An 11,400-nucleotide genomic window follows, 5' to 3' on the forward strand; every position below is an offset into this window, starting at 1 on the left:
ATCTTTTGACATTATTTCCGTAATTCCTCACTTGCCCTCACTTGCAACACACCCCACCATGTTTAGTGTGAACGTTAGATGGTGTGAGAAGATGCGCCATGCGTTAGTTAATATTCAGACATCCAACCCAATTAATATAGCATTAATAGACTACGCCAGACAAACAATACATAAAACATAATTAAATTGAATATATAGAAGATGCAAAAAAAAATATGTATAAACCTTCTTCATGATGCTATTTTACAAATAAACTAAACATGTCATATATGTCGTATGTAGATAAAGTACAACTATTTCGATAAATAAAAGAATAAATATATATATTAGAATTGTATCACGTTTATATAAGAAATTTAAATCTGCAACTTCCCTACCCACAAATAAAATAGGTAACACACTGATAATACCTCGTGCTTTGTTTAAAATATGTATTTGAACAAATTGATTTCTACACGCTTAATCATTTCTTTAGATTATTGTGCAACGTAGTAAAGAGATATACCATTAAACTTTACATCAAAGTTGAAAAAAAAATGACACGGAATGCTGGTGACCAAATTAACAGTACTGCATACATAACAATATACACTCACTGAAAAAAATAATCATAATGCATACTTCAACTTGTATCGAAGAACAATATTAATAATTGCATTTAATGAGAATTTTATTTATTGTCAGGCTGAAATGCAAGTAAATGAATTCAAATAACGCACATATTACAATCACTGAGCGCAAATGTAGCCGTCGAATTCACATAATTGCCTACTTCCGATTCACCAAAACTAAAAACAATGTTTTAAAAATATAAGTTTAAATATAGGTATATATATATATATATATATATATATATATATATATATATATATGTCAAAATATAAACTATTCATTTCTAAACGAACAATCTTCTGAATAAACAACGTAACAGCTTAAGCTTATATCATTCGTGCAACTTCAAATAGTTCCGAGATACAATGCCAGTAAAATATACTGCTAACACTCTAATACTCATGAATTAAGCTTGTTTTATATTATTTGTCATTAAATATCATAAATTTTGAGAGTTTGTCATATATCGCATAATAATAACAAAATTAACACCACAAGTAACGTATTTTTGTTCACAATGATATCATGTCCGGCCGATTAAAACTAATCTGTCTCCCGACAATCTAAATTTGCAATTACTGACAAAACGCCTGCCATTTCGAAATATGACCATAAGCGAGCTAGTAACAACAAGCATTGAAGTCGGTATTCTAATATTGGTAGGGTACAATTTATTACAAAATTGATAAACTCTGCGTCTTTTCATTTTTGAGTAGGCTTCTTCCTTAAAGAGCGGCAGTCGTCGCGCCGCCCACGTGCGACATTTGTGTTGATAAACATTGATTTTCCCATAATCCAATGCGCTATTCTGGAATCGCAAGCATGAGGTTTGACCTGGGCGCGACTTGCACTGATTACCGCCGGAGACTCCTTCGATACCTTCCAATCACCAAATAAATACCTAATTAAAACTTAGTAACGTCTAAGTTTGTACTTGTTGCAACAGCCAAAGTCGCCATCTTTGTTTATATGCAACCCATATATCTCGCGTACGCGTGGCGCGACGACTACCGCCCTTTAACATTGAAGAAAAACATACCGTGTCATAACTGTACAATTACAGAAATGCAGTCATGCTGAATATGAAGATAACATATTCGTGTGACTAAATAATAGGCTACTGAAATTAAATGAAATTATTAAAACTTCATATATACGTATACACACGTGGCATGTCCTCAATACGCAGAGGTCGAAAAATCAATTTTTGCCTCTCAGCACTACCACGGGATCTGCTAGGACAACGTTGCTCCTGAATTGTGTAATTAACGTAGATATTCGCAATAACAACATTATCGAACGACGTCGCTATTTTATCTTATTGTCCGTTGCGAACGACTGCGCATGCTCTTTATTAAGAACGGATTTACCGCCGTTCGGGTCTTCTATGTACTGTTTAGCCGACCGACAAGTCGCCACTCTCGGATCTTTCAACAGCCGGGTCATTTGGCAGCGTGCCAGCTATCTCATATTCTAACCCTTCCTTGCGAGTTAACCAATAGGTAGACATTTTTCCTTTGCCCTGAGAATGATTAAAAAACATTATCATTAATATATTACAATATTACAAGTTGTTGCAAATAAACGGTTCCTATTACTTTCGCTCTATCGACAGCAACCGCTCTTCTAGATGTGTGCGAGTAATACAGTTCAAAAATCTGTAGTTGATTGTGTAGTCGTTCGTCTTTCGGAATATAGCAATTCTCTCATAATCATTATTATTTTATTTAAGGACAACAACAGATTAAAAATAATATCGACTCTGTGAACGGCCATCTTGTTTCATGCCATAGAGATGCTTTGTCGCTAGAGAGCGCAGCTTACATATTATACATAACGTTCTTATTATCAAACTAAAAATTATTATAAGGACATATTTATCATATGCGTGATTTTTCGAGTCACAAAGTCATGTAAACTAAATCTATTACTTCATTTCAACTGCCCACTGCCTACAAGTGGGCCTAAAAATATCTAAACTAAATTAATGTAGGTTACCTTGATGGAGATCTCTCCTCTTTTCACCATATGATATCCACCAAGATAATTTAGAGCACAAAATGAGCTATGTGAAAGATGAATTCTGTTATCTGCAAACAGTGAAACATGCAATACGACTGGTTAATTGGTTTATATTTACTACGCCACGCAATAGTATTCATTGGACAACTTGTAGATATGCGACGTCACATGGTCAGGTTGTAATTCATAGGCATAGTAAACAAACGGAGCTATTTTATTCTATACATGTTTTTCTGACAATAATTTTAAAATCATACACTGTGGATGTGATCCTCATAATACCCACTAATTCTCAACAGATATCAGGATAATTCTCGTAATTGATAGCCGCGGTTTTAAAATTGAAATACACCTTACCCCCGCCATTAGATTCCATTCTTGAGGCCGTATTAACTGTGTCACCGAACAGACAATACCTGGGCGCCTTTGCGCCAACAACCCCAGCCACCACGGGACCTGCAATAATAATACAATGTATACTCATTATGCATTATTGATAGTATAATAATATAATACATTTCATAGTGAACTTGTGAACATTTATACAGCTCGTATGACTATGATGAATTACGTAGTCAACTTACGACTAAGTACTTACGTGATTTCGCGGTAAACATTGTAGTGTAACAAATAACCGTATTTATTGTTTATGAAAGTTCGCCATAACATTTATACAAGCCACAAATGGAAGCAAATATCCAAGTTTGATTCTTAAAAGTCAATACGTGACCATGAATTTCACCGACACATTAGGATTTCTAACTGTAAATGTCATTGATCAACATGTATGTCTTACCAGTATGCATTCCGATGCGTAACTTCATTCTAACTCCAGGTAAATGAGCTATCTCCATTGTAGCGATATAATGTAGAATATCTAGGGACATAGTAGCAATTTCGCCAGAGTGGCGTTTACCATTTCGTCTAGGCAAACCTACGAAATTAACAATGTGCAAAATCCATAAAGCGCTAGCCTTCAGTATACCAAAGTCACTGCAGATATCTCGGCGAGAGAATCATGCGACCTCTCAACAGTGCTCCATGGATACATATGCGAGGAAGCATTGGATGCTCCTAACGAAATCTTGGCGACTATTCACGTCTATAATAATTTAAGTGGGCTATTATTTGAGAAACTTTAAAAGTATTGCTTTGTTCAGAACCTTCCTCTTGAAAAAAATAATTAATACGTGTCGTTTCGCAAAATAAAGTGAATGATTGAGAACAATTTTGTAATTAGTTAGCTACAAACACGTAACTGAGATTGTCATTGTATGTTAATTACGTGAAAATGAACCGTTTCAATCAAGTAAGTGTTTTCCAATTCAGAACATTTCTGACTTAAACATTTGAACCTTTAATATGTTAATTAGGTTACATATATTCACACAAACATATCGATCATCAAATATTATGAACTATTATTAATATCCAATATAGTAAAACAAATAATTGAATAACGAATAAAATATTTGTTGTTTGCTGTGATACATTTATTCTATCTACGGGTGACTCCACGATAGATAACTCGAGAGAATGAGATTTAAAGTTGTACGTGATTTAGAGACAGTTATGTGTTTTTGTATGTTTACAGAATGAGTATTTCGGTGTTAATATTTAGAATTTTTCACAAAAAATCAAATTATTTGGTAAATTGATAAATTGTACTTAAAACATAAAAGGGCGTGGAACTGGAAATTGTTTTAATAACGTTAATTGAGTTCAGTGGCTAGACAGTAATTAGACACGACGGATAACCAACATTTATAAAGTAAATCATCCCAGTATACCAAGTCGATGGAACAGCGCTGTGTACTCGATAAAGAGTGGGTTTTATATATACGAATGCTGTACATACCTGATGCAACCATGTAAGAATCCCCGACTGTTTCCACTTTGTACACGTCATATTGCTCAATCCGGGAATCAAATAATGTATAAATGTTGTTGAGCATGCGTACAACTTGCAGAGGAGAACTTTCTGCGCAGATAGCTGAAAATCCCACGACATCTGAGAAGAAGATGGTGACTTCCTCAAAGGATTCAGCCAGGACGTCTTTGTTTTTCTTGAGTCGTTCGGCAACAGCCTGTGGAAGCATCTGATACAGCAGTGAATCGTTGCGTTTACGTTCTCTCTGCAACTGGGCTGTCTGATCTACCAAGGTGATTGCATACTGCTGTATACGGTCAGTGAGGCTATAGACCGAGTTAATAATGATCGGACACATCAGAAGCACGAACACCAATATACCAATGCTGATCCCAAGCTGAACGAGGTCCTCCTGTATTTGAGAATCTAACTCACTAAGGATCTTTACAGCGAGTGCATCTTGAACGCTGGTTATGACATCCATGTAATATGTCATATTATCGAACCACATTGTACCTGTTCTCCACGAGGCTTCGTTGGTGGCGCTGTTCAGTCTTATAGTGTTTCTCATGTCTGCCACGCTCTGAGTTACTGTCGAATCAAGTACATCAATCTTTTTTTGGTAGGTGTTCAAAATGTTTGGTTCATACTTTGCAGAAGCTTCAAAGTTGCCATTACCCTTAGCCCATTTTTCCATATACCATAGATAGTCATTGTATTTTCGAAATCTTCCATTTGTGTAAAAAATACCACCAAGAGTTCGTTCTACTCCTGCAAGCAAAGAGTTACAATATTCAAATTAACATTTGGATTTTTGGACACGACAATTCACTTCCTACAATTTTTCTTTGGGTATCTGGGAGCTGAGATTAAAAAGTGGATTGAAAACCATTGTACCAACCGGACAATGCATGGATATGTGCTAAAAAGTTCATGTGAGTAAGATCGCCATATAAGGGAATGTGTATTATATATGATAATGAATTGCTGGATCACGTATTTTTTAATTGTGTTGTTACCTATGTCTTCTTTAGCAATTATCACCAATTGATATGCCACCAACTGTCGCCAGATTCCATCTCTGCCAGATGAATTGGCGATGTTCTGATAAAGCCAACCAATAAAGACTTTGATGATGTTTGTGTAGAATTCCACTTCATCATAAATGGAGGAGTTTGACCCATCGAGATAGACACGGTGATCATCAAGGTACTTCTGGAATTCAATCTTGCTCTGAAACTGTGTGAGATCCTGCTTTTCCCTCACTGGCCATTGGTCCATAGCATCTAGCGCCGAGTCTGTTTCAGGGTATGTATCGCTCAGGAACTGTTTTGTCACTGGTCCCAGCGTGCTAATATGTAGCGTGGTCATATCACGTTCATTCTGTAAGCAATGTAGCAGATTTCCGATATCCCGGCTGAAGAAGATGGTTTGACGGATATTATAGGCTTCTTCATTCTCTCTTAATGTTGTAGTCAGGTCATTTAGAGCAAGACCAATAAGTGCTATGACAGGCACCATGGTCAGGCCCATCATACGGATCATTTGTTTCACCTTGCCAGATTGTGTTAATGGGTTCCCACCACAGAGGGCGCGGCAACCCTTTTCTTCAGATTGGAGAAGCGTCCTGAGTGTATGGTCCACCCTGGCCATTGATCCCACACTGGACTGGCTAATTGTCTCCAACCCATCTTCAAGTTTTTTACGTAGAGCTGAAGCTGACATTTTGCTAAAAAGACAACAACAAAAAAACATTTCATTAGGAGCATGTCTGTTTACACAAACAATCCGTAGAATTCTCATGTTCTATATATTTAAACATTTTCTTCTCTGCTATTGATAAAAAGCCATTTCTCAAAACGTCTAGCTATTATGAGTACTTATCAACTGCTGGATATTATCTAATATGTATCATTTAATGTTGATCATAACACTGATTGTTATATTTCGAAGTTATTCCAGATTACATTGAGATCATTGTATGTCTACTGACTGTCACGCCATGACCCCTTTGGTCAAGGTCACAGTGGGTTCACTCTCTCTTAGCACCAACAATAGAACAAGTCCCACTCCACACAGTACATTCGCTTTTACTTCACTTATAGAGAACTCCACTGACACTAATACATGTACTAAACACATTAGAACCACTATGAACACAGAGTACAAATGAGGTCAAACGATACACAGGGCAAACTGACGCTAATCATGGCGCTAATCATGTGAAATTATCGAGCATTTGTGGTTCCCGAGTCCGACAATTATGTTTTGAAATTTTGTAGCTACGAATTTCTGAGTGTTGATTGGTCATTTTGGTAAGAACCCAATGACAGAGAGAAAGGGATGCCGGGCAGCAGTAAAAACAGAAGAACTGAAGAAAACACCTAGGAAGATGGCATAAGATAACAGGTTTTGAAACCAAGAGAGCAGAAGCAGGTGCAAGCATAAATAGTTTTGTTTTTGTGTCTCCACTTGCATGCACGGATCTACAGTTGATAGTTCTACTAGCAAAATTATAATTACCATTATGTACGCTAATGATGACAAGACTGGGTGCAAAGATAGACAGAGATTTAGCGAAAGTAAATCGATGTTCATGTGCCTGGGTAGATAATTTAGAAGAAGGAAAAAAGTCGAACATTTGTAGTTTCATCGGTGGACCTGACTGATTGTAATCTCCATACAAAACGACCGAGGTAGTCACACGTTGCAAAGAAGCCAATTCTAATTCCACGGTGAACGTGAGTACGCGGCGCTACCTGAGAAGTGTTAATTTTCGTTTAAATAGAGTCGAGGAGTCGGACAATGACGATTGCGTGGAAGAAATAAAAAAAATGGTAATCTCAAAATTCAATATGTAATGCAGTGTGGCGACGCGCATCGTCTACTACCTGGCCCGCGGCGTTTGCTTCGTAGTCAGAAATACGTATATGAACCAGTTTTGTAAAATATTTCCTGATTTGATAATATAAGTTAGAGACGCCCATAGTAATAATCATGCGCGATGCAAATCAAACGAGCTAGAACTACAACGTGATAAGGCACCATCAACAAACACAATTTTAATAAAACATGGCTTCAGAAATATAGAAAGTCGCATTGCTAGGAATATCGACAATGACAGAGATTCCCAGGCCCTTGTACTGGGGTATGGAATTAAGGCGCCTTAGCTTGTAAATGACTATACTGACGCTGGACACAATAAGCCCTTTAGAAGCGCAGAATAAACTTTCATAGTGAGTGACTCACTGCTGGTAGCCTATGGTGCCCGAGGATCTACACTAGGTGTATTGTTACTTATCATTTATATTAATAGTCTTCTTAATGTTATACAGGATTCTAATATTGTTCATTATGCGAATAATACTGCAGCTCTATTCTTTTTAAAAGCATCCGTGGGGTCATCAATACTTAATTCCGATCTGAATCATGTTGAGGATTGACTGAATCCGAACTCGTAATGTAAAAACAATAGTATAGTAATTCACAAGACCATGAACGCACAAAAACACAATGAACACAGTGCACCACCCCAAACAGTTAGTATGCGAATTACAATTACACCTCGCGGTATACATGTTATATCAGATGTTTCGGAAAGAGCACACCACATACACATCCGCCACATATCATTCTGAGATATAATCAAATAGTTTTCCACAAAACCGTTAGCTTAATAGTTTGGACGAAATATGATAATGTCATTTTCAAATAGCGCAGGACTGCAGGACCTGGAATAGCGAATGGGCTAGGAAATGTATTCCCCCATAGAATGTAATAAAAGTGTCTGAAACTGTTGATATAATTCTGGTCCTAAGAATCAAAATCAAGGGATAGTATTAAGTATGAAGCAGAAGAAGCAGTTTATGTCGGACATGCAAGACGTATCTTTTTGTGAAATTTGTTGCGTTATTCAATTCAGCTTCATGTTTTACGTGTGAAAAACGTTTGGGGACACCAAAGTGGCGACTCAATGACGCTGCAATGGATGAGATACATATCGTTCTCTGAATATTTTCATAAATATTCGCTGAAAGGCCCTCGGCATAGTTAATCTCTGTGTACATATCCTTGTGATAAGAAAGTATGTGAATTATAGTCCAACCTGAATCTGGGATATCGATTTTTAGATTTCGTTTCAATTGGTCACTTGTTTTTTTAGTTATATATAAGTTTTCCCAGGTACATTAACATCACCAATTTTGCACATATTTAGACATATGTTTCATTAAGCTATGGTCGGAATACATGACAAACAATGACCAAATATGGAGAGAGTCTGTCGCGATACACGCATCACAGTTCATGCGGTACAGTGTGCGATTAAGCCCGACCAGTTTTAAACTTGTTGTATTCAAAGTTAACGTTTTCACAAAAACTATTATGAAATTATTTATTTTGGTGACTTAATTTCTTTCACTAAGTACTGCCAAGGTCTATAGTATGACTAAATCATGACCTGTGTGGTGTGAATATCAACGTGTAACCCTTCATTTGTTGTTTTTCTTTTTGATGAAACATGTTCCTATCGTGATTTCGAACTGGAATTATGCATACGCTTCTTTAAAATTGAATTAAAATTTCTATTAATATAAATATAGTGAGCTGTCACGCTTGAAGTTTGCAAAGCAACCAGTAAAAGTAATAGAATATTAAATTGAACAATTTAAAAACCATTAGAATTTTTAGAGTTAGCTACAATTAAATCAAGCATAAAATAGTGTACATTTAAATGTGTTCAACAACAAATATTTAGGAGAAAAAATAACAAAACTGGATTTGTAGTGATGTCCAGGTTAGTGTATATCATTCAGGGACAGATTATACTCGCCCACTTGTGCAGTACAGAATTTCCACGAGTTTCAACATTAAAAGAGTGTCTCACCAAAAGTATAAAATACTTTGTAATGAAATATTACAATAAAGTAAAGTTGTTAAAATATGTTTATGATTCGCGGCAGTAGCATCATTTGATTTGGAATCGTCGCGTCGACGCTGTAGCAGTATTCTCCACCATCGGTCGGACTGCCTGGAATCACAGCACATTCTGTCATTTAGAATAGTTGCCGTCACGCTGGGTATATTAAATGAAATAGTAACACAATCTAAACATGTATTCATCAATGGCAAAAAACCCTCAACCAAACAAGAAACTCAATACTGTGAATAGTTTTTTAAACCACGTTGTTGCTAATTACATGTCATTGCGTTCGTTTGCTGTAAGGATTATGTAAACGTGGATTTGATAAATATGGTCATCATACACTTGTTGAGTAATATGTACGGACATCTCACACGTACCGGGTAACATTTCCAACGACGGCTCAAATACAATGAAAATAAATCTGTACACTATTGATTTATGCGTGTATACAGTCATTACTCTGCGTTTGGTGCTTTAGAATCACTGATAACTTTGTGCTCTGTGCATAAAATATTGACAAATTCGAGTTTGGTGCATAAAAAAAACGAGAACCCCAAGTTTCTGATAACTTCATACTAAGTGCTTAAAACTTTGAGAAATTTATGGTGCATGAAAAACCGAATATTCCGAAGTTTGATGCATCAAAATCACCGAGAGCTCTATGCATAAAACTACTAAGAACTACACAAAGACTGATACCTTTATCCGGAAATGTGGTCGTCCCTGTTCCGTGATGAATACTGAACAGAAATGGATTGGTTATTAAATATACCATGCTATTGTCATAGCAACTATAAATTAAAACATAAACATTGATTGATATGTAAGCTCTAAGTTGATTGAACAATTTCACTTAAACTTCAGACCATGGCAATCACAGTGTTGCATGTTCATTTCATGGACACATGCTGCGAGCCAAGGAGGCAGAAATAAAAAAATGCTGGCCCCTTTTGTGAATAATTAAATGAAAGCTACCTCCAAACTTGTTGATGTTTCCACGGAAACCCTGATTATATTCTCGTTAAATGTTCTCTTAGTAAGACTTCATTGTCTTTTATTGGCTGTTAGTGCCGAGACAATGATAGCTTGCAGTTGAATTTCCCACATGTGTGCTGGGGTTCTCTACTGCGATGGGTCTTATTACTGCCCTGCTATTTACTGCGTTAGGAAGTTGCATATCACAGTAATGGTACAATAATTATAGGTTTCGCAATACCAGGATGGTTCACACACGTCGAACTACCATTGTTCACAGAATATACAACTGTGGTAGATCTAGAAGGTCTAGGGGGTTAGAATCGTTCTTGGAAAACACAATTATTGTCACCAAGCTGTGCTTTTTCTACAATTGACTTATTTTACAGTTTAAACAATTTTATTGTAATTTTCGCGCCAATGATGACTGAACTGTTTACTTCAGCAACTGCATTATGCATACTGATGTGCAACTGTTTCATAATAAAAATTGTATATTTTCATACTTTATTTGAAAATGCATGAAATGACCTGTTAATTTATATCTTGCTTACTAAATTCCGCGCTGTCTCATGATTCCTGGTTTAACAGAGGCCTCAGAGCATACCATATTGAATGTAAGGCTTTCTCTCGTCATGCAACTGGTTATATTCATAACTCTAGAAGACATCAGACGAAGTTTATTCAAGAATAACAAACTGAGAAGTAACAATTGAAATATTGTCGTTCTTGTTATTGGCGGATATAGGTAGCAGGTTACCGTTCAACATGTATAACATACTATGACATACGATACATTGACACTCAGACCAACGGGTCAGACCAAAAAAAAACACGACTTGGGGGTTTGAAAAGTAAAAAGTAGCATTGGCAGAGTACTACTGATACGAGTATCAACTAACACAGCTCAAAAGCTTACACATCCTGCCATATCCCTAGATGCAACACATTATACTTCCGTTATCGAGTAAGTCACATCATTCTTGATCTTAACGAC

The 11,400-nt window shown here is 36.4% G+C and overlaps 1 protein-coding gene across 1 annotated transcript; it reads right to left on the reverse strand.

Annotated features, from left to right (window-relative positions):
• Nucleotides 1-1,912: 1,912 nt before the first annotated feature.
• On the reverse strand, nt 1,913-6,229 carry LOC100367967 (uncharacterized). Its single transcript, XM_002732831.2, has 6 exons — nt 5,524-6,229; nt 4,493-5,275; nt 3,431-3,568; nt 2,992-3,090; nt 2,611-2,702; nt 1,913-2,134 (listed from the first exon to the last, which is right to left on the reverse strand). The coding sequence occupies exons 1-6, from the start codon at nt 6,227-6,229 to the stop codon at nt 2,009-2,011; spliced, it is 1,944 nt and encodes a 647-aa protein (XP_002732877.1). The 3' UTR covers nt 1,913-2,008.
• Between the last annotated feature and the right edge of the window lie 5,171 nt (nt 6,230-11,400).

Source organism: Saccoglossus kowalevskii, chromosome 15 (genome assembly GCF_978046115.1).
Source record: "Saccoglossus kowalevskii chromosome 15, keSacKowa6.1, whole genome shotgun sequence".
NCBI classification, from domain to species: Eukaryota; Metazoa; Hemichordata; class Enteropneusta; family Harrimaniidae; genus Saccoglossus; species Saccoglossus kowalevskii.

Excerpts from the sequence above, each read along its gene's own strand:
- LOC100367967 (XM_002732831.2), bottom strand. The coding sequence starts at position 6,229 with ATGTCAGCTTCAGCTCTACGTAAAAAACTTGAAGATGGGTTGGAGACA. Across the intron at positions 5,276-5,523 it reads AATTGCTAAAGAAGACATAG|GAGTAGAACGAACTCTTGGT; the intron begins GTAACAACACAA and ends CTTTGCTTGCAG. Across the intron at positions 2,135-2,610 it reads GAGGAGAGATCTCCATCAAG|GGCAAAGGAAAAATGTCTAC; the intron begins GTAACCTACATT and ends AATCATTCTCAG.